The 24,540-nt window shown below is 48.3% G+C and overlaps 1 protein-coding gene across 1 annotated transcript in view; it reads left to right on the forward strand.

Moving 5' to 3' along the window:
• Nucleotides 1–24,540, forward strand: part of LOC139051379 (nose resistant to fluoxetine protein 6-like) — a 116,889-nt gene that overhangs the window by 6,780 nt on the left and 85,569 nt on the right. Inside the window, exon 2 of the mRNA XM_070528397.1 lies at nt 8,591–8,808. Within this exon, the coding sequence (XP_070384498.1) occupies nt 8,591–8,808 (218 nt within the window). The remainder of the gene's footprint in view (nt 1–8,590; nt 8,809–24,540) is intronic.

A 24,540-nucleotide genomic window follows, 5' to 3' on the forward strand; every position in this document is an offset into this window, starting at 1 on the left:
TGACTGCTTTCTGGCTGCAGCTACGTGGTCCAGCAGGCATACTTCACTAAAAAAATTGGGCCGAGCAGCCTGTGTCAGTTCGCCAAACAGATTCGTCATGTATATTCCTCAAGCAACAAGCACCAGTAAATTTCTCAAGTGAGTTTGATTTGATTTGATTTATTAATTTCCATTTACACACACACATGTACAGAGGAGTGCTAAATGGAGGTGGATGAGGGAAAAAAGCCGCACAGACGCGGCTTGAGGTAACCTCACCCCCTTAGTTACAATATGGCTGCATGGGGTAACACATCAAGCGCCATATAAATTACATTTATGTAGTGGCCATAAAACATTGCAGTTATACAATATATGAAAGAACAGTGAAATATTTCCACAACAACAATGCAAAACACACTGCGGCATTCAAATAAATAAATGATATACACTTGGTAACATAGACAAAAATAGAGGAACATAACATACATTATTAATCATTAACAAATGCGCTCTAGAGAGGTGAGTTGAACGTGTAGCACGGAAAAGGGAATACATATTGGTACATTCCTATTTGTACTCTGTAAATAGCTGTAAGCCTTCATTAACTTTACTTCAAATTTCCGCCGCTTAAAAAAAATAAACACGTGAAGAACGGCCTAATGTTGACAGGCATTTCAAGAAGCAAGTGAGGCGTGTAGAATCTAAGCTCCAGTATTAGTTAAGTCCCCGTGCTACTGCCGAGCGTTTCTGTGAGGAAATGCAAAAATTCGATATTATACCATGAACTACTCGTCGTGAGCAAACCTGTTTTAGCGGAATAAAATCAACGTAATTGCTGTAGAAGTCATATATAGCCAGCTTTGTGACATACTTGTTGCACCGCGGCAGGTATGGTATCATAACTGGATTCCTATAGGCTATGCTTTTGCGATTGTCTATCCGCGTATGAAAAACCCGCAATGGGCTGGTCTGCGTCGCTTCGGCTGGCACTGTAGCGTTGCCTTCGAGAGCTGCATTGTTGTCTAAGAAATTAGCTTTTTGAATAAATGTTCGCAAAGGAAGACGTCGTAAAAATATATTTCAGACGACCACCATAAGTATACAAGCAGAGAGAACGAGGGCGAACAAACGAAAACACCGCAGAAAGCGCCCGGACAACGCCCGAACTGTAGCAGACGACAGGCGCGAGTCATTGCCCTGACGTCACGCGAGCGGCGCTCGCAGCGCCGCTCGCGTTCGTTCTCGGGGCTAATGGCGTCCACCAGTCTGCTTGAAGCAGCCCGCAAAGACGATCTTTCGTCATCAAAAGAAGGGCAGTAGATGAGAGCGCGTAGTTTTTGCGCTTGCCCGTAGTACTCTGACATTGCAACGAAACTGCTCCGACTGCTTCTTCTCAAATCCGGACGCGTTCTTTCCGGAACCGAAGACCGCCTCTCTGGCGGCAGTTTCGTCCCAACGACGCGTTCGCAGTGTGTTGCAATGCTCGCGGTCGCAATGGGCGACTCTTTCTCTCTCTCTACTCAAGCCCGGTAATTGCACCGGATCTCTCTGTTTAACACGTTTCCGAAGCGTGGTTACTTCGGGCGTGTATGCGGCGCGTCGTCCAACATTGCGAAAGCGGGCGAAATAACAATGACGCCTGGGTGAAGGAGCGGACGTCGTATGTGTAATTGCACACCGCGGTATGAAATTCGGTCCCGGCGGCAGGCTTACGGTCACAGCCATCTGATCTCGCATCTCGCTGGAAGTAAATAAATGCGTGGCTGGCCTTGGACCGAAGCGCCCTTACACGAGGAAGCACTTGTCTCCGTTCGTGCGCGCCGCGCTGGCGGCGAAAGACAGAAGAGGGGAGGACAAAAAACACACACCTGCAAAAAAAAAAGCAAGTTGCTATGAAGGAAAGAAGAAAAAGAAAGGAAAAAAAGGGAGCCGCGAGCGAAGGCGGAAGGAACAGGCTCTCTGCAAAGCTGCCTTGCCAGAAGCGGAGTACCACACGCCCGACTTCTGTTCGCCGCGTTTCCTGCATCGGTTCATTTGAATGCAGCTTGGCACGCACGTGGCACGACCCGCTGCGTCCGGACGTGGTTCGCATGACCGAAGCCGTGAATCGGCCAGCTTTGCACAGTATACTGGGCGCCTGCGTGTTGCGAACGATCGGGCCGCCGTCGATGTTAGCGTTAGGCACATGACGAAAACGCCCTGCGTAATAAGTGTGCCTGCAGTTTCCCGTGAGATTATTTCTACCTTTCTTTCTCTCTCTCTCTCTCTATCTCACGCAGTGCCACGTAACCAATCCGTCATTTTGCCTCTGGCTAGCCAGTGCATACCCGCCTTACACAGTCAAACGGAAGGCGATTACAGTGTTTCTTAAAACCTCCTCGGAAATTCTATATACCAAGCGTCTGTGCCTTCGATTACCCTTCCCATTTAGAATACTATCGCTATCTCTTTTGTGGAACAGTTATGTAGATTTAGTTGCTTCTACTGAAAAAAGAAAACCTAATCGTGCGATTCCGTCCGTATAGGCGCCTGCATTTCGGGTCACTGTGTTCTGTTCCTTTCAAAAGTGACATTTAAAACACAGATACCGAGATGACTGTACAAAAACGGTGGGCGAAGGTCATGCGTGAAAGGGAAAAATTGTCATACGCACGACAATAGCATAAAGTTCTTTCATGAAATTTTCTCCACAATGGGGATTTCCGCAGAACTGATTTGTCAAGAGAGAAACAACTTTATTCGCCACTGCAGGGTTCGAAGTTAGGGCAGGTAGGCCTATTGTGTGGCGCTCAGGTGAGGGCGACGTCTTGGGCCCACGAGACGAGTGCCAGTCGTTACATTCTTAACCGTCCTAACATCAACCCTACAGGTGACATCCACCCCACTGATTTGTCAAGGCCGTGCATGCGTTTTGTCAGTAGCTGGGTTCGTTAGAGTTGACCGCCCTGCGCTATAGACAATAACGGCAACGGCGAGCGGCGCTGCCGCGCCGGTGTGAGAGCGCCGTACGCGGGGCAAAATTTAACTAGCGGGTGTACGCCTCTCCCATCTCTCGTTTACGCCGCCTTGATTGCCTCTTGCACTGCGCGTGTTTGGGCACGTTTCGTACCGCGCTTGCTGTGTGCCTACGTGTGCGTGCGTGGACGTTTTATACGAAGGACGATGTACACGCTTCTGTTTGCTTTTAAGAAGATCCGCACGCTTGACCGTTATTTTCATGGCTGCAATGCGGCGAAAGGGCAGCGTCTGCTAAGCCATGTAAGTGACACTGAGCAGGTAATCGGGAACGACATCGTATGTGCCACCGCAAAAATGGTCGGCACATACGATGCGTGTTAGCTAAAGTCATTTTTGCAGTCTCCCACAAAATGTTTGCTACAAATCCGTGTTGTCTCTGATGTCGACAACGGACTTCCATTGACACTGCGCGGAAATAAACAAAATATATCTCCGCATAGCACAAGTACGACTAGCGCGCACAACTTTAGCTAGTACATCCCCTACAATATAGAATAGAGGCATCGATGTAGATAGCTTGGCCATTTTTTAACAGTGCTCAAGAAACGGAAGTTGAAAGTATTAGTAATCATTACGGCTTCAGCAATGCCGGCGCGACAATGACGCGGTCGTGTATCGTCCACAAAATCGATCGATTGATTGCAGAATTGGGCTGGAAATGTTTGGAATAGCTTTACGTTATAGCGCCCCAGGACTGAGCACATTTGCGCTTCAGCGATGTGCAAGCATGCTCCAAGCCCCCAAGTCCCCTGGAAGGTGTAGATGTACGACGAGAGGTTCGTGGACACGGAGACGTGAAAGTGTCACGTGGGAGATGCAGCTCCCAGGATATCTCAAATAATTGAAGCGTGATGGATTGGGCTAGTTGGTTATTTTCCATACGTAATTCATTAACAGTGCAAAAGCAGGACACATGACGAGGTAACGACGATGATAAGCACAGCACTTGTCCTTGTTGTTCGTTATACCTTGTCCTGCTTTCACGCTATCACTCTATATAAGTACGACTCAAAGTTTGGTTTTACTTTCTCTGAAAGGCGTGCTGCAGAGCACGTGCAGCGTTAGCGCGGGCGATGTGTGTGCCAAGTATAGACGTCGCTACAAACAAGTGTTACTATATATGAGGTACAGCGTGTTACCCCCTTCATAACCACTCGGAACATGTGCATACCTTAAACATCAGACGGACAAAATAATATAACGATTGGTTTCGCATTCTATAGGTATCGTTCTTTTGTTGTCGTTCTTCCCTGATCTGCCGCCATTCCTACGCGTCCGTGCCGCTTTCATCCCCAAGATGTACTACTAGAATAGTGGTGGTGCAGTGGCTGATAAGACTTAATACCGCAACAGAATACGAAATTTCGTTGGGTCATCCCTATCGAGAATCGGTGACAAACTATTTGCCACTCGTGTTTTCCGTGAATCCAGCGATGCACCACACCCGACCCCTGCGCCGACGAATACCAATGAGTGCACATCGCACTCGACTCTATAGACCATTTTTTCATGGGCGCCACCATATTGCGACGCAGTGACGCCATCTATGGGAAGTCGTCGTGCTGGCTTGGGCGAGCATGCCGACTGTAGTTTTGCATGGGAGGCATACGCTCGGTGGTAGTTTCTGGCGTTTGTTTTCGCGCTCGTGAGGTCTATTCAGTATAACGTTGCGTCTTCTACGTGGTAAACGGTTCTGTGCGACGTACTCAAGTGGTTAAAGTCGGTATGGCCGGACTTTCTGCTGGCGTTGAGGCGAACGGAGCACGCAGTGCGATGTGTGCGCTCACATTTGAGCCTACAATCAACCTCGGACATCACTTGTGTATTTCTGAATGTTCCATTCACTAATGTTACCTTATTGCAGTATTATCCTCTATTTCTATTTCTGCGGTTTAGGAGCAATGAAACATACGCGATGATGTAACAGCGTGGGTACCGTTGTGCTGCGATAGGAGCCGTGCTGTTATACTTTAACAAGCGTTCAAACTGTTAGCTGCAGATTACATTGCGTGACTACTTGGTTCCGTGGATGAGGTTTCCACCCATCAATAAGGTAGTTCTGGTTAGTAATAACAGCACACCTTACAGAGTGAATTAAGCTTGTCCAGCAAAGCGACCGTTTACGAACTGTGCGAGCGTCCTAAGCAGTGGTAGGTGCTGGATTAGATCTATATCTTCTACAGACATCTGCCATATAGCGGATAGTCCAAGCAGACGGCATAAACGTTTACAGATCTATAAACATTATGCGACGTGACTATGCGAGGTCGTATTACGGCGTTAGCCCGTTTTCTTCTTTTTTTGAGAAAGAGGACGATAATCGTTTTTTTTTTTATTCGGTTGTGTTCGTTCCGTTCTCTACGACGCACCCACACGTATTACGGAAATGTTGTCCTCAAAAATAGCCATCGTATTATTTTTACGCGACTTCTCTCATATATTATGGCTTTGCAGAGCAAAAAGGCAATACCGAAGCATATAGCTACACATGTATCATGCTGGTTCACAAACCACAATGATCGCTATGTTGAGCAGCACCATCGGCCTCGCGTAGGAGGCTAGCGTAGAGATATAGTGATTTCAAGCCTACTAGACTTGAAATCCGTGAGAACGATGGCGGTGTATCACAAATATTTGATAGTGCCGGCCGCTCAGATGTTTCGTGGTTGCCTTAGGTTGGCCGTGCACGAGTATGCATTCTTATGTTTTATTCCCTGCGCCAAGCGATCAGATAGTGAGCAGATTTACCATTTCATGCTGGCCATACAGAGACACTGGTTCTCTTCGTTGAATCAAAACTGATATACGCAAAATAGTTAACACATACAGACACCGCGGCTCATAATGCGCGTCACATGTTTGCGCCCCCAAAGAGATATTTCCGCTTACTGTAGTTACCGACGCACCGAAAGGCTCCCTGACGACCTTATGAGAATGGACATTGCGTAAATTTCACAAAGTACCAGCTAAAACGTGTCGAAATCGTTCTGCAGCACGCGACAGCAATACCTTCAAGCAACGCCACGCCGAATCGCACAAGCCAGAGAGGAGGAAAGGCTTGCCGCGGGCCGTTTCCTCCTCGCCCGATGAAAAGGTCTATACGTGTGCGCGGCACACGTCGCTTTATCAGATGCACGAAAGAATCTTGCAAAGGTGCAGATACGCGTTATTAGAGAAATGCATGCCTGCTACGGATTTTCTGTAGCATGCAAGCTCCTTTCACTTTCTTTCGTTCTGTGCTTTTTCTCTTTTTCTTATCCTCCGCTGTGAAGGCATGGTAAGTATAGGTCGTTAATGTTGGTCAACTCCGAAGGCGGTCGAAGGCGAAGCAAAAGAAGAAATGGCTCGTAGGTGAATTTGTTGTGGTTTGGTATCCTCGCCCTCCTAAGTCGCAGTCACCGGCCCGCTGTGATCTTACAGTCATCTACAGAGGCAACGCCCACCGTCGGCTTTGGGTGTAACGGACACACTATATGTGAAAAGGGAGATATCTGCCTCTTGAGTTACAGGGCATTACATGTGAAGTGATGCTGTTTTCAGTGTTGCTTGTTATTTGCACACAGCATCTTGTCCTCGGATTTTTTCCAAGTAGCTGCAATACGATAGCGCATGAGCGTAGTCACGTGGTTTCATTTCATATTTCGCGGGCTTTTTTTAAAGGCTGAATCACCACGCAGCATGTGCGTTGCCAGCAAAAATTTTGATCGGTCGTTTCTGGACCCCCTCTACAAATCAACGAAACGCATTTGGCCCTACAGTGAATATTTAAAAGAATGCATCATTGATCTTGCTTAATTAACTAATTAAGCGGAATATAATGAAACTGCTCTAAGGAACACCACATTTGACCTTTTGACCAATAAAAACACTTTTGACCAATAGCCGGCCTCCGAGGGGCTGGACACTCAGTTTCATGACCCGCTACTCACTTACCAAGAAATCACGTCACACTATCGAAAAGGCAGAATTAAATACCCGCTCCCGCACGCCAAAGTCGAACGCGTGCAGGCGGCCGTGTTTCGAATGCTGCAAACGGACTCGTATCCGTCACGAGGCCTACTAAGCCACAACTCAGAAATCCCGGCAAATTGCCCAGACTGCCCAGAACCCTACTGCTCACTCTCGCACATGCTTTGGCAATGTACCGCGTTACCAAAGGGCCCTCTCTCCAGTGAGCCCGAATGGGAAGAAGCCCTCAAAAGCCCGGACCTCACACTCCAACTCAAGGCCGTCCAGAGGGCCCAAGAACTGGCGGAGCGTCACCATGTTCCCGTACCGACTTGGGCGTCGCCTACGGTTTCGGCCCAAGGAGCTCCCCGCGTGCGGTCTCCAACAGCTTAGACCCCTCAGGACCTCAATAAAGTTCTTGACTGACTGACCAATCGCGGAGAGCTGATTGCAGAATTGGAATGGAGAAGTTTGGAATAGTTTTACGTTATAGCACCCGAAGTAACAGCGTCACGCCAACATTTCGTCAACAGGACTTGTCTTCGTTAAAACTTGAGAAGGATTTCTCTTAAATGTTTTTAGCAAAAACGCCGCAACCATGCTTGCTATATAGTTGTGGTTTCTTAGTTATTTATTATTCGGAAAATGTGGCGTGAACTCGGTGTGCATTCTTCTCTGTAAATATGCTGTACACGGACTCGAAGGCAGTCCTTGGCAGCCACAGACATGTCGCAAACGAGTCGAATCAGGCAGAAGGCAACAATACACCTGTGATAGTGATTACGCTGTTCTGTGGTCAGGTTTCCTTTCTCCTTTTCGATTTTAAGCATCTAAACTGCAGGAATCCGCAGCCCGGTCGAACTGCAGTTCGAAGATTCTTCTCTGTTACTCCCATATTCTCTGTTACTCCCATACCGACCGACCGACCGACTGACATGGCAGGCTGTGAAATGATGTCAGGCGCCCCGCCACGTGCGCGTTGGTAATATTTTCTCTCACATGTCTTAGCCCTTCTGATTATTTTTTTTCTGCCCTTCATCCAGCACAGATCAGCCAATCGGACGTGCGCCTTTATTAACCTCCCTGTCTTTCCTCTGTCCCTTTCTCTCTCTTCGTTCTGTCATAAATGGATTGCAGTGGAGAGAATGAAGCAGAAAATGAATCCATCAAACTTTATGCGAATACAACAGTAGACATACATAGGAGAATATGGAGCAGGTCCCAATGTTACATACCGCAGACGGACTGGACTTCCTATATTATTACTGTAAAAAATATTCTAGCCAACAAATTATATATAGAAAACTTAGATGTTGGCACTTATAAAAGCTATCTCAAATTTCAGTAGTTAGCATGAAAATCACAATACGAGACGGGCAGTTAAAGAAGTTAATGGAACACAGCAGGTGCATTGAACAAAAAAAAATTGTTTTCGCTAAAATACATAACCGGCATTATTTCTTTCTATCTGAAGTGCATTCAATAATAAAATGAAAGAGGAAAATGACAATTTTTCTGTAATTAGTATGCACTTTAGGCAGCAGAACGTTAATACGAGTACCTCGGCTACTTATTGCTGCTTCGTTGCGAGTACTAAAGAGCTCATTGTTTTCTTCTTCGCCGCCTTGCGCATGTCGCTCAGTGCTGGACTCCATCGGGCGGCCCCCGTCAGGCATCCTGGATGTGACCATGTCGGACTACGGTGACTACGACCAGTGTCTCGAGGTTGTGTCGCTGACGCGCTCCGGCGACGAGGACTTCCGTGGACAGCACTGCAACATCCAGGTCGAGCACCCGCACATACCCGCCCTCACGAAACACGCCATCGCCCGCCTGCCGCAGCTACTCAAGGAGGACAGCGTGAGTGTGACGCATATCTTGCGTTTGTATCTTTTTTTTTTTCAAGGCATGCATATGCTGATCAGCCGGGGCGTTGGCTCAGTACTCGTATAACCAAACATCACGATAGGCCAAAAGGCATTCCTTCTCCCCATCTGTCGGCCTATTGCTAAAAATGGGGTCGTTTATCGCCGTACACGGATTCCTTATACCGGCAAGCGCAACAGAACAAAGCGCTGGCGCATGTTGTACTACCATGAACCTCATCGATCAGTGAGTCAGCTGACACGTTGGCTGCGCTGCTTGACATTGTACGAGAAGGACAAAAGAAAGACATCAATTCATTATGCAAAATAGAAGTGAGGCGTGCAGACAGGACACAAGAGTAGAGAAGTGGACAACACGAACGCCGACTATCAACTGAAGGGAGCACTGAGGCGAAAAATGAAAGAAGACACAAAACTCATCTGCGCATGCTCAGGAATGGTAACACCACGTGTCAATCGAGTGCACGTGCTGGTCTACGTGAGAGATAACTGTTAAGGCACTTAATCTCTTCCTTATGTAAAGTAATCGAAGGCTGACTCACGCACGCACTTCCGCCATTATAGATATGCCATGCCTCTACCATAAGACGCGTATCTTCATTCTTATGCCTGTACAGTATCGCGCATTCATCTAACTTTGGCTTGCAGTTACAATCTCGGCAATGTAGCGAAAGATTAGAAGGCGATCCACCGGTTAACGACCTTTTATGCTCCATTAGCCTCTGATTGATACACCGTCCCGTTTGCCCTACGTAGAACTGGCCACAGCTAAGGGGAATGGGATATACCACACCCATACGACATTCTGTAAAACTGTTGTTCTTATTGTGCTTCACTGGACAAATATCTGTTCGTTTTTTGCCTTTAACCCGCTCCTTTTTATTCTGTACGGCAGCGCATATCTTACCTAGCTTATTGGGAGCAGTGAAAGCAACATTGACATCATATCTACTAGCAACTTTTTTAAGCCTGTGCGACACTGAATGAATATACGGAATAGCCACTACTCTTTTTTTGCGATTACTGCTTTCTGTAATTACGTCCGTCCCCCTCGAAACCGACTTCTTTAGGCGCTCAGCTACAGCGGCCACCGCTACATTAGGATAACCTGCTTCTAATAGGCGCCGGACCTGCGCATTAAAACTGGCGCTCATTTTGTGCATGCAAGATCTTGTGAGGGAAGACTTAAGGCACGACATGGCAATTCCGTTTTTTACTAATTTAGAATGCTTGGATTGAAAGTTTAGCAACGGCTTCGAAGATCTTGGGGAGTACTGCCAACAAACATGATTTTGTTCGAAGATCAAGGAAATGTCAAGAAACTGAATTACGTGTCTCTGAGGTAATTCCTTGGTAAACTTTAATCCTCCCCCATAAAGTTTAAATTGCTCACTTACTGAGGTAGCAGCCGAGTCTAATTCTTCCCTATTGCAGAAAATCAGGTAATCATCAACGTAACGAAATATCTTGATAACGCTATCACCTAAGGCTTTTTCTAAGCAGTTGTCAACCTTACTCAGGTAAATGTTGCTAAGAATAGGGGCAACCTTTGAGCCAATGCAAATGCCTGATTTCTGCAGAAAAACGCCATCTCTCCACCCAATCAGCGTCGACTTCAAGTACATTGAAAGAATTTCTAGAAAAGCTCCCGTGGAGACACCGCATCTGTCAATAAAAGCCGACTCTTGCACTTGTTCTTTAATGCATTCATTTACGGAATTTAGCAACCCGTCATGCGGCAAGGAATAATACAGGTCTTCGATATCCATACTAAAAGCTGTACAATCACCCGGATTCTCCTCTCTTAAATAGTGAACTAGCGCCTGAGAATTACGTAGGCAAAAGGGATCTGAAAAAATTAGTGAAGCTAGGCAGTTCTGTAGGTAACTAGCGACACAGACCTGCCACGTCCCTTCCTCTGACACTATAGCACGAAAAGGAATTTCTTGTTTATGAGTCTTGGCCGAGAAAAACAGTTCTAACGTGAGGGATTTAGCTTTCTTGACATTACATACAAGCCTATCAAGATTATGTCTTGACAAGAGGTCAACCGCACGTTGCTTAACTACCGAAGGCTTGAGTTTGACTGGTTGCAAATTCTTTTCTATGGCTGAAATCGCTTTTTCTGAAAACACGTCATCTGGCATAATTACGAAATAACCTTCCTTGTCAGATATTACAGGTCTAAGTTTATGCTCCACAAGGTAATCAACTAACGGTCGGACAGGGTCAGGCGTCTTAAAATGGGAATTAGATTGTTGAAGGCTAGCAATGCAATCCGAAATACAGCGTGAGCGTTCTTCTTCCGGAACGAACCTGGTTATGCAGCGCGGTAAGCTTAAAACTTCAACGGGTTTTATGTTTGGCTTAAAACAGTGCTTAGGGCCTAAAGCAAGGGTTCTTCTATGGTTATCACTTACAATGGCGTCTCCAAGAACCAGTACATTATTTGACGGCGAATTATTAGAAAGGTGTTTCTCCTTACTTTGTTGAAGCTCCGGAAGTTTCATCCTCCATAGGAAGTCCGCATGTTGCATGGCTAACTTATTCCAATCGTTGTAAGGGCGGTTCCAAAGGTGACCGCCTCCCAGGGCCGCGCAACGGACCCTTAGACACTCCTGGTAGAACCTAACTTGGCGCCATGATTCAGCGGAAAGAATAGATTCAGCGGAAAGAATCGCCAGATTCAGCGGAAAGAATCGTGTTGTCCACTTCTCTACTCTTGTGTCCTGTCTGCACGCCTCACTTCTATTTTGCATAATGAATCCTTACCAACTAGCTCAGCTTTCTGTCGTTCAAAGACATCAAGTGAGTGAGGCCTTGGAGTAGCCTCTTCTGGCATCACCCAGGAGAGACAGACCAGTAGCACTTTTTGGCAAGAGTTGAGGTGTTCTTACTTGAAAATCGATAGCTGTTTTAGTGAGTTTCCCGCTGCATCGTCGCAGTCAGCGCCTCCTCGAGCGTCGTTATCCATATAGCTCCTCGGGGACTATCATGACCTTATCGTCGAGCGAAGGGTAATATAGGGTATCTAAGAAAAGAAAGGAAGAAAGAAAGATATTGAAGATGGTATGCATTAGGCGGCTCAGGTGTTGGGCCCTTCTGAAAACTCGCGATCCAACCAATGTTGCCACTGTACATATAGAACATCGATGGCGCGTACGCCAAAAAGCAGCAGTGATACATGAACGGCGAGACTAGAAAGGAAATAGACTTCATACTCTGCGCTAACCCTGGCATCATACAGGATGTGGACGTGCTCGGCAAGGTGCGCTGCAGTGACCGCAGGATGGTAACAACTCGAATTAGCCTAGACCTGAGGAGGGAACGGAAGAAACTGGTACATAAGAAGCCGATCAATGAGTTAGCGGTAAGAGGGAAAATAGAGCAATTCCAGATCAAGCTACAGAACACGTATTCGGCTTTAACTCAGGAAGAACACCTTAGTGTTGAAGCAATGAACGACAATCTTGTGGGCATCGTTAAGGAGTGCGCAATGGAAGTCGGTGGTAACTCCGTTAGGCAGGATACCAGTAAACTATCGCAGGAGACGAACGATCTGATCAAGAAACGCCAATGTATAAAAGCCTCTAACCCTACAGCTAGAATAGAACTGGCAGAACTTTCGAAGTTAATCAACAAGCGTAAGACAGCTGACATAAGGAAGTATAATATGGATAGAATCGAACATGCGCTCAGGAACGGAGGAAGCCTAAAAACAGTGAAGAAGATGACTAGGAATTGGCAAGAATCAGATGTATGCGTTAAGAGACAAAGCCGGCAATATCATTACTAATATCGATGAGATAGTTCAAGTGGCTGAGGAGTTCTCTAGAGATTTATACAGTACCAGTGCCACCCACGACGATAATGGAAGAGAAAGCAGTCTAGAGGAATTCGAAATCTCACAGGTAACGCCGGAAGAAGTAAAGAAAGCCTTGGGAGATATGCAAAGGGGGAAGGCAGCTGGGGAGGATCAGGTAACAGCAGATTTGTTAAAGGGTGGTGGGCAGATTGTTCTAGAGAAACTGGCCACCCTGTATACGCAATGCCTCATAACGTCGAGCGTACCGGAATCTTGGAAAAACGCTAACATAATCCTAATCCATAAGAAAGGGGACGCCAAAGACTTGAAAAATTATAGACCGATCAGCTTACTGTCCGTTTCCTATAAACTATTTACTAAGGTAATCGCAAATAGAATCAGGAACACCTTAGACTTCTGTCAAGCAAAGGACCAGGCAGGATTTCGTAAAGGCTACTCAACAATAGATCATATTCACACTATCAATCAGGTGATAAGAAATGTGCGGAATATAACCAACCCTTATATATAGCTTTCATTGATTACGAGAAAGCATTTGATTCTGTCGAAACCTCAGCAGTCATGGAGGCATTACGGAATCGGGGTGTAGACGAGCCGTATGTAAAAATACTGAAATATATCTATAGCGGCTCCACAGCCACCGTAGTCCTCCATAAAGAAAGCAACAAAATCCCAATAAAGAAAGGCGTCAGGCAGGGAGATACGATCCCTCCAATGCTATTCACAGCGTGTTTACAGGAGGTATTCAGAGACCTGCATTGGCAAGAAATGGGGATAAAAGTAAATCGAGAATACTTTAGTAACTTGCGATTCGCTGATGATATTGCCTTGCTTAGTAACTCAGGGGACCAACTGCAATGCATGCTCACTGACCTGGAGAGGCAAAGCAGAAGAGTGGGTCTAAAAATTAATCTGCAGAAAACTAAAGTAATGTTTAACAGTCTCGGAATAGAACAGCAATTTACAATAGGCAGCGAGGCACTGGAAGTCGTAAGGGAATACACCTACTTGGGGCAGGTAGTTACGGCGGATCCGGATCATGAGACGGAAATAATTAGGAGAATAAGAATGGGCTGGGGTGCGTTTGGCAGGCATTCTCAGATCATGAACCGCAGGTTGCCATTATCCCTCAAGAGAAAAGTGTAAAATAGCTGTGTCTTACCAGTACTCACCTACGGGGCAGAAACCTGGAGGCTTACGAAAAGGGTTCTACTCAAATTGAGGACGACGCAACGAGCTATGGAAAGAAGAATGATAGGTGTAACGTTAAGGGATAAGAAGAGAGCAGATTGGGTGAGGGGACAAACGCGAGTTAATGACATCTTAGTTGAAATCAAGAAAAAGAAATGGGCATGGGCAGGACATGTAATGAGGAGGGAAGATAACCGATGGTCATTAAGGGTTACGGACTGGATTCCAAGGGAAGGGAAGCGTAGCAGGGGGCGGCAGAAAGTTAGGTGGGCGGATGAGATTAAGAAGTTTGCAGGGACGGCATGGCCACAATTATTACATGACCGGGGTTGTTGGAGAAATATGGGAGAGGCCTTTGCCCTGCAGTGGGCGTAACCAGGATGATGATGATGATGATGATGACACATGACGCAGCCTCATCAGTGCGCGCTGCTGTACACGATGCAGATATAAACCAGAGCGACGGTCTAACAAGTTGGGCTCGAAGCCGGTGCCACCGAGCGAAACGCAGGGTAGGAAGACAAAAGAAAAAAATGTAGGGGTCCTCTAGAGGTGCAGCAAGCAGGATGTTTGCTCGGGCAAAACAAAGGCGCGGGTGATATATTACTCGGAAGGAAAACGCAGTATAGAGTGCGACGTGGTATCCTGCAGTTTTTTTTTTTTTTGGCTTTGCTTGGATTGCACACGTTTACGCGTACCGAGGCCGACGAAAAGCCCGTGCATGGCCCTTCCCGTGGACCAAACATTTTTCATGGGATTCTTGAGCGTGCACCTAAGGTGCACCTCTGTCGGGTTTCGATCTTTGCCGCAGCCGGGGGTCGAAGCCGCGACTCCGTGCTCAGCAAGAATACGCCCATAGCCCAGTGTGTCGCCAGCGACTTTGGACACTCCCGGGCCACAGCCTATACCGTTCTGTCTACGAGGTGGATCTGCGTACGAAAGCCGACTATACAAAGCGGCAGTGATGCCAGCAGAATTGTCTGCGCGCAGCCGCGAATGTTTGTCGTAGGTGATAGGGGCGGGCTAACCCGCGACTCTTATTGCTCGTTCTTGTGAGTTTGCAAACACACTTGCATCACAAATATGGTTCTATTAATTCTCTGCTTGAGTCGGAGCTCCTTCCCGCAATACCGTTCGTTCGTTCTGCTCCTGTTTGCGCTTTCTGCCATGAATATGCACCCCATGGGGTCGGCTTTCTACTTATTATACGCTACCGCAAATCTTGTGCAAGTTGTTTACCCTACTTCGCAATGACCTTCAACAGACCACCTACAGTCTCGTTAGGGACATAAACTCTTTTTTTATTGCAGAGTACTGTGACACTGATATCACCAAGAGAAAAGCTGTTATGACGGTGTTTTACGCCGCTTTAATGTTTTCTTTTGAAACATTTTCTCCTGGTATATTACCTTAAATGGCCTCTGCAACACCGCTTTGGATCTTCGTTGCTCGCTACACGAGCGAGATCAGGCGCGATGCAACACATGGAACATCCTCAGTACTCGGTCATTCATACGAAACTATGCTGTGCTTTTCATTTGTCTCTCCCTCCCTCCCTCTTTCCCCCCCCTCTCTCTCTGTAATTCTATTCCGCCAAGTCTGCGAGCAAGTCTGCTCGACCGTTGAAACAAATCCGCCAATGGCGATTTCCATATTCAGTGAAGCGATAGTGCGCGTCCTGACGCAACACAGTCGGCGAAAGATCACGAAGGGACTGAAACGCTTGCTCAGAGAGGCTCTGCCACTCTTCGAGCGAGCGTTTTGAGCACGAAATTCTTCTTCGCCCGTTCGAACCTCTTCCTGAGCGGGAATCCGAACTGCTTCCAACATTATTAGGGATCCGAGAAAATTCATTTGGAACTTCACAAGAGTCAGCGAAATACGATGTAAGCTACCCTATACCGTAGGCTTAGTATAGGAACAAAATAGAGTGAGCAGTTTGGCAAAAATGGGGCTCGAACTTAGGCTACAGCGCCCAGGGGCGGAATTTTATAAGGTTTCGGAAAGCGAACCGTTCACTTCGCCGCTTACGTCACTAAATGGGCCACTCCCAAGCCGGTGGTGGAAGAAGGGGAAGACGCGACCAGTAGATGAGAGGGTGCCACCGCTGAAGAGTACGTCATTATATGACCAGCTAATCGAGCAACTGTAGAATGTTCCTGCTTGCTAATTAAATATAAAATATAAATTAAATATTATACAGCAAGTTCTAAAGTATAAATGTGTCGTGTCGGGCGTTTACGCAATCCAAAAGTAATTCGTTAATGTCATTCTTTTTCATTCTCTGTCGACCGGCGGTATCGCAACCGTAAATGAGTTGGCAGAGCGCAGCGCTGTGTCGTCTGCTACCAGGAGCTCGTACGATGCACGCAGCAGGAAGGAACTGCCAGCACTTCCTAAGCAGCGAGCGCAACAAAACTATGAACTGGTTCTTAGGGCCACCTATAGTACAGCCGACTGTATAAATTTTCCTTCTTTTTTCGCCCTTCGTCATCGGCGCAGACATGACTCGCTCTCCGCCGCGCTGCCGCTATCGCTGCGATTTTCCCCACGCCACGTCGCGTGATAGAAGCAATGGAACTTGAAATAGAGCATTACGATATACACGCCTGCGCGAACTAAAATCGAAAAGCGTGGTGCTGATGGTGCGCTGTGCCGCGAAATTGACGAACAAAGTGCGGCAATCCCGAACTAGAGAATAAAGGGCAGCGAAATAAGATATCTCCACAATATGTTCCCGTCCTGACTGCATAGTTTTATTAGCTGAACGAAGGAAGCACTGGATCAGCCTAAGTTGAACCCTTCTCGTTGTTGAACAGTGATCTGCGAGCTGTTCACGCTGGCGATAGCACTGGGAATTCGATCTCACCATGCAAATATCTCCTTGGCATTGACTTTGAAGCTGAGGTCACGGGAAAGCTGACCCAGCGCTTCTAACGGCCAACGCAGTAATTGCGAGAGCAACTTCGTGGACAGTGTCGGCAGCAGAGATCTAGCCCATTCCGATTAATAGTTCGCTTTCGAAAGACCTCTGGGGGCTACAGGCCGGTGGCGATGAACCGCAGCGCGCAATTCCGTCCTCTGCGTGTAATGACCACTGGTACGCTTGCACCCGAGAGTCCTCCAATTGATAGCGTAGCCTGCGAAAGGTCTAGTCATAAAGCCGGCAGGGGCGTCCGGTGAAACTCATTATCCGTCATTTCTTCGAATGCGTATCGCACTTCCAGCCGTGGTCGATACCGACAGAGCAACGCCAAGCATACGACAAAGGCAAGTAATAGCCTCCGAAACAATCAACGCACGCCCGCGTGTCTCCGTGGTCGCGCGACCGGCGCGTGCGGCCAGGGTCACAAGCCAACAGCCAAGCCACAGCAACGGAACCCAAAGCGGACTACCCCTTCGCCGGTTCCGCTCTTAGCCAAGACGGGTTCGCTGTGGAAATTATTGACAGATGCGTGACGTGATCATAACTTGCGGTGCCGCCCCGCTGTCTCTGACGCAAGCAAAATTTTGACCAATCAGATCAGGCCAAGTGAACCGTTCCCCTTCCGAACCGTTATAAGATTCGGCCCCAGATACAGTTAGCAGTCCCTACGCAGCAAACCGCTGACCTATCTCCCACGTGAATGGAGCAACATCTAACGCGTAGTGTGGGGCAAGCACGCCGTGAGCTCCGGGAGCGCGTCGTGTATAGTCATGCCTATGGGAGGCAACACTAAAATTTTAACAGCGATGCTTTTTAAGCTGGTGGTTAGGCCGGCGAACGTGCGCAGCAAAACCTCGCCGAGCTATGACGTCATCGAGCGCTCCGGCACCGCTTTACCGTAGCTTTGCCTCGCGGACCTGCCGTGGTTGCTCAGTGGCTATGGTGTTGGGCTGCTGAGCACGAGGTCGCGGGATCGAATCCCGGCCACGGCGGCCGCATTTCGATGGGGGCGAAATGCGAAAACACCCGTGTGCTTAGATTTAGGCGCACGTTAAAGAACCCCAGGTGGTCAAAATTTCCGGAGTCCTCCACTACGGCGTGCCTCATAATCAGAAAGTGGTTTTGGCACGTAAAACCCCAAATATTATTATTGCCTCGCGGCGCCGTACGGAGGCCGCGCATGCGAAGATGCGGATCTAAGCCGTGATCTAAGCCGCGATCTAAACGGGGGTATAAAAACAGCTCCGCTCCGCCGCCGCGCCAACCGAACACCTGGGTTTCCGACGGAGAGATGGGGCGACAGAAGAAGAGCGTCACTACCCCCCCCCCCCCCCCCAAAAAAAAAAAAGAAGCATGGCGCGAAAGCCGCCGCGCTGCTACTCGACCGGCGGATGCGACGACTTCGGTTCAATTCCGAATATCGCGCCAGTGAAGCGGCGGCGAAACCTCAGCGAGTTGTCGAAGCGCCTGTGTAGTTGTGTCATCGGATGACAATAGAAATGACTGGTACTGAAAATAAAACAACACATTGTACATGCTTTAACGACCGAGTGTTCGTTGCTCTTTGGGGGGCTAACGACGACACCACGCAGGAAACTTGACCCAGTCTCCAAGCATACCCACTCATAAACGTAGCCGAAACAAGAATAACCTAGGGGGCGCCGCCAGATTCGCTGTTTACCCAGTTTTCGCGCTGCTAGTGCGAAGCTGCCCTAAATTATTTTTTTTTATATCGGAGCCATTGGCACCATTTTGGTCCATAAAACATTAGTCGGAAATGATAAGGAAGCTGCAGCTGTTCGTCCTAATGTAGTTTCATTGAAGACTAAGGCGGCTTGAACACAAACACGTCCGTTGTAAGGTCGCTCTGATTGTTCGTGCTCTTAAGTGTCACGAATCGGCCACGTGCTTTGTGTATAGAGAGGGAGTTCACTTCCCCCCATGTCAGCGGGGCAACAGTTGCTGTGTTATGCGGGGTCACAGGCACCGCGCGGTGTTGGGTGACGCGTCGCGGCAGGCGCCAGGAGGGAGAGTGCCGATTCCAGGAAGTCGGTATTGTGCGCACGGTGTTGGCAGTCCGCCGACGGTCACACGAGTCCACACAGACCAGCCTTGAAAGGAACCGCTGTACAAGGTATTGTGGGTCGATCTCCCGAGTACCTGACCAATTGGAGGCGCCGCCGTGGTTAACAAGGGCTTAGCAACTTTGACCCCGTGCCGCATGTACTGAGCAGGGACCTATTCTTCTACGCGTCCGGAACGCAATCGCCAGCCTTGTTGTTCGGTGCGACTGCCTGTGTGGTGTCGAAGGCCAACTTACAGTGCACGCTGTAGGGATGTGGTGCACACGTGAAGAGTGCATTCGGACGGCGGCGTCTTGGAAACACGCACTCGGAGAACTTTGTCTTGTAGACAATAAATTTGAAGGACATGGAGGGCCATCAGTCTCCCACGCGGACAAACTTTGAGTACGGCCGCACTACGTGGTATCGATGCCCCTGCTTCCGAAACATTTGCGGCCTAGAGACGCCCTTGAGATTTGAGGCGGCCTTGCGATAACTTGTTCGGGCCTGGCGTGTTTTGCTCAGAATTGCTGATAGATCAGTGAGCCTCCGTACTATGTACGTTAAAACGAGTCTGGGCTCTAACAGTCATTGAGACAGTCGAAGAGTGAGACTTTGTTTCTCAATTGTTCAAGTTTGTAATGTATTTGTTTTACCTGCCATGTGTATAGAAAAGTTTACCTATAAATATTTCTTGTACATCTGATCTCCACCGATTCCTGTCTGCGTTTGATCAACAACTGCCGATCATCGTCCGAGAAGCTTCAAGTTCCAACGGAGAAGCGAGGACAACAGAGAACGAACTAAGCTTTACTTCCGTGATACCAGTAACAACGGACAAGGCCTTCCGCGTCCCTGCGATGTCATCATGGCTCCGTAAGAGACGAAGCCTCTTGATAGAACGAGTCATCAAGCGTAACGCGCTCGATGACCAATTATGTTCGTCGCACTTGTAGTGCAGCACAAAGCATGTAGCTCCTGGTGTGGCGATGTAATCTAGTCCACGTTTGCATGGCGAACCATTTGATTCTCAGTGGCCATTTTGTCTATAACTGGTGTTTCGTGCTCGTCTTGTTTCTTTGCTTCCACTGCGAATGACACATCAGTCGAGCAACTATAGCTAGCCCATATGTTACTGCCTTAATATAGAACGCAATACTTGTGCTGGCACAAATCGCACAAAGATGGGTTTCATGCTCGCGCCTGCGTCCTGACACAGACTGCCCCGACAACCGTTTCATTGCTATTGTTCTGTTTAGACAAGTCAATAACCGACGATGCACTTGTTGACAACGCATCGCAGGAAGCTTGGACGCGCCGGGATTGTTTAAAATAAGAGCTGCCAGAAGGTGTGTTATACTGACAATCTTTCCTTTCGGTTCTATTCTTTTATCATTCGTGGCAGTAACTTGCCAGCATTGGCGATAGCGAAGGCCTGTCGTCATGGGAGCCAATGAGGGAGGGCAAAAAGACTGGAAAATGAATCCTTACATATTGCGGGCCTATAGAAGTATAACAACTGATGATACGAAACATAAACAAGTACGGAAGCAAATATTTCATTTTTTTTCATACCTGAGTTCTCTAGGCTCACCTCGTTTCTCCCTCTTGTGGATGTTTCCTCACCCTTTATGGCTAGCCCATACTTATAATTGCGATCTCATAACTAAAAGTAAAATGTGCACTCTGTATAGCTTTGGAGCACGATTTACTGCGATAACATTTTAATGATGCTTTGACTGCATTTCCAACATAGTCGCTTTTTTTCTTTTTTTTTCACATGCCGAACCCGTTCTCTTTTCAGGGTGAAAGAGTGGCGGCGATGGCGAGTGAAGTATGAAGTTTCTCATCTAGGGTAGTGATGATTATTAACAGGTGTCTATGCTACAGACGTTCTGCATGTTAGGTTAGGCATGTTAGGCTAATAGTGTCCTAATGTCGCACGTGAATGGCTAACCCTACCCACTTCTGTGGCAGTGCCGATCGAGTCCGTTTTTTAAGAGGCGGGCAACCCAACTAACCTCGCGCACTTCTGACTTCAGCTTCTGAATTGCGTAACTTTCAAACATCACAATGCTTCGTTTTTCTGAAGTATCCTGAAGTGCCTGTGTGTTCTTTTTGCTTTTTTTCTCTTTCTATGTACGCGTTTGAGAACCGTAAGAAGTCGAAATCTACATCGGTGCCCACGCACGGTGGCGTTCTGCACAGCCGATAAACTGTTTTCCTGCTGGCAAAGTTTTACTGCACGAATCCAAACTTCCTTCGTTCATGCTTGCTAATTTCCGTATAACGCGAAGTTAATTTCCTTCCTCCACGATACAGTTGATAGCAGTGTCAATACTGAACGCTAGCGAACTATTGTAATACTATCAATCGTACTATCAAAAAATCCTTTTGCACTACATATAGTTTAAAAAAAGTATCGATGCTATTGATAGTAAATTACGGATAGATTTCATCACTAGCATCATGTTGTCGCTTTTTTTTTCGTTCTTTTTTTACTTGTGGTCGGTCTCCATCGTAGTCAGCCTTGTAGTAAAAGGGGAAAAAATACTATTTTTACCGAGTCCATTTTACCTTCAGAACACTACATGCATAAGCAGTTACGATGAAGCATCGCAGTGTACAGAGGGTGGGCATAATTCAGGTTATCTTCGCAGAGTGACGTAGTTTTTCAAGAATTGCAGAAGTTGTAATGCACTTGATAGAGAGGGCGGGTTGGGGGTAGGCAACCATGACGTCACTGAGAAAGTGAAGAAACGTTACCACGCGCATGAAAGTGGGAACCGTGATGCGCAAAATGGAACAACATTCGCGCACCGTGGCCTTGAGAGCAGGGGGAAATACAGGACGAATCGCCAGTGTTTTCTGAGAACGCACAATTAACGCCAGAATTAGACGGGCTGTCCGAGCAAAGGTTACGCTGCTCGTCGAGCGCCTGGCTTCCAGAAATGAATACTTATTATGTGAAAAAAAATGCATAAAGGAAGAAAAGCGTTATGATTTGCACGAACGTTCATTATATAAGCAAGAACACGCACATACATACAAAAACATCTGGCGCAGGTCATTCGAATTAGGATAGTGTTTTAGGCGAGTTGGTCTAAGTTCGTGACATGAATGTAGCACACAGGCGCTGACTACCAAAATAATTTAATTGCTCAAATACCGTATATACTATTTTTACAGCGTAGCTGTATATGGCTAGGATCCTGGGATTCTTTCGCGTCCGTCGACAGCAAAATATAATAATCAGTGGCTCATACCCAGTAAGCAAGCAAAAATGCAATGGCTTATAGCCCCGTAAGGAAGAGGCTACAAGCGCTCAGCACAGTGAAGCGAACAGGGCTTACATTCTTTTGAATCACTCATACAATATACAGAACAGCATACGTTTCAATAAATAACAAGCTTAAAAAGAGTATCCGAACCGCATAATTGATAATAAGGTTCTTGTGATAACAATGCGAAGCACGTAGCGCTCCCCGCATACGCTACCCGGTAATAATTACCGTTGCGCAAGCTGCCGCGGTGACGCCAGCTTGCGGCGTGGGGTGTGACGTCCCGTAGCCGTCGGTATATATAAAATAACCAGCCTAGCAAGTGATCTCAATGTTATTGCTGCACCGCTATGGGCGGCGGCGTGCCATAAAAATTACGAGTACTCCCATTCCTACCATTATACTCTAACGTAGCAATACTACCATTACTCCAAAGCCATAAAACATTGCACACCACCTTCAGTAGTTGTAGTGGCTGTTTTCAACAGCTTCGCTAGACATGCACTTTCGGAGGGCTGGGATGGCGAATTTTTCTCTTAGAGCGCCGTGCTTTGGCGCCCGTTCCCGCGTTTCGCGTCACCGTCGGCCTCGCCGTTGTGCCTCGCAGTAACCAGCTCCGTAGCCGGGTCCAGCGCGCTCTTGGCGCCATCTCTCGCGCACAGCTCGAGCCTTGCTCTCCCCTTCTCCTCCAAAGACGGATCACGTGTTCTCGCCTATCCTCTCGCCCCCGTCCTCCGAGAAGCGCCGTTGCGGTGACTCTCGCCGCTACCGTCCTCTCCGCCCTCGCCGGCCCTCTCCCCGTCACGGCACTGCCGCTACAGTGGCTAGACACTCCACACCTCTCCGCACCTGTGTCTTCGCGTCGCGTGGCTGTACGGATCTCAGCCGTATCTCTCGCTTCCCTGTTTGCGGGGCGCGTTCCTCAGTGGCATTTGTAGCCTCCGACAGTGCTTGCGCCTGGTTGTCCTTCTCCCGCCCCCACTCTTGCCGTATAACTCCCCTTACCTGGCACAGTGCGGTTGCGGTGACTCGAAAGGCAGTCATAGTGTTTCGCCCCCTTACTTATACTTCCCACCCCAACCTTGTGCGGCCACATTGAGGCCTGTCTGTGAGTGAATGAGTGTGTGACCTCTACTCAATACCGCTGTTCTTCACCCGTTTCCTCATCCCACCTCAGCAGGAGCATTAAATAATAGTTGTTAATCTCCCCCCCCCCCTTTCCGCGACACTCACCCACTATAGGGCCGTTTATAGTCCGACGTAACGCGCGCGCGCACGCTACGTTACGTTGGCGGAAACAACTTCTACAGTCCGACGCACTGCAGCGCCGACGTAACCGGCGGCTGCCAGCGCGCCCCGACGGGCCCGGAGCAGATTTGGCTCCTGCTCCATTAGCACGTCAGCGCCGACGAGTGTGTCGACCCACAATGCATTGCGCGCGAAGAAAAAATTGGAGGACGCTTAAGCTTCGCCTTCAAGAGTGGGACGCGACAGCGTTCCCGTCGAGCCGCCAAGGTGTATAAGACAATGCGCTACGGCACAGCGATCACTTACGATGCGCCCCGCATCGGACTTAGCGCCCACCTATCACGCGGTGAGCGTCGAGCAACGCAGCGTTCGGCGCGGCAGCGAAACGTGCGCCTGAGCGAACGGAACGAACCAAAGAACTCGGTGTCTCGGAGGGGAAACGATCTACGCCAGCCAAACGTCGCGATCGGCACGGGCAGAGAGATAGTAATCTAAAGAAAGGACCGGGAGCACGGCGAAGCGTCGTCAGGGGAGAGGGAGTCCCGCGACGCGCCTGGCAGCGGTCCCAATGCGCGCGTGGTGCGCCTCCTGTCGGGGCAGCGCCGTACATTGAGAGGAGGGGGTCTTCTGTGTTTGCCGCAAGATGGCTCTGCGTGTGCGGAAAGCGCAGAAGAAATGCAGCGGAAACGCACTTCGCAACTCGTGTAATTGTGACTTCTGTACGTTACATGTACATAATTACCGATATACACCGCAGTATAACTTTCCACGGCTCGTTTCGAAGGCAACACCGCATTCACTAGAGACGCGTTTGCACCGCTTGGACGCATCGAACTCGTGGCCGAGTGGTAGCGTCTCCGTCTCACACTCCGGAGACCCTGGTTCGATTCCCACTGGGCCAATCTTGGAAGTTGCTTTTTATTTATGAAGCGCCTGCCGTGATTTATCGCTCACGGTCAACACCGACACCGACGACGACACCGACACCGACGCCGACGACACCGGCTTTTCTGCGACACGAGCTCCTTAACGCTATCGCGTTAAAAGGCGCCAACACAACTCCGCAGACGGCTTTTGCGGACGGCGCGCGACTTGGTGAACCTTCTACGCATGCTCCGAAGATAGCAGCCTACGGCGCGCGCGTTGAAGTATAGAGGGGATGGCATCTCGG

This window comes from Dermacentor albipictus, unplaced genomic scaffold, assembly GCF_038994185.2.
Source record: "Dermacentor albipictus isolate Rhodes 1998 colony unplaced genomic scaffold, USDA_Dalb.pri_finalv2 scaffold_11, whole genome shotgun sequence".
Lineage (NCBI taxonomy): Eukaryota > Metazoa > Arthropoda > Arachnida > Ixodida > Ixodidae > Dermacentor > Dermacentor albipictus.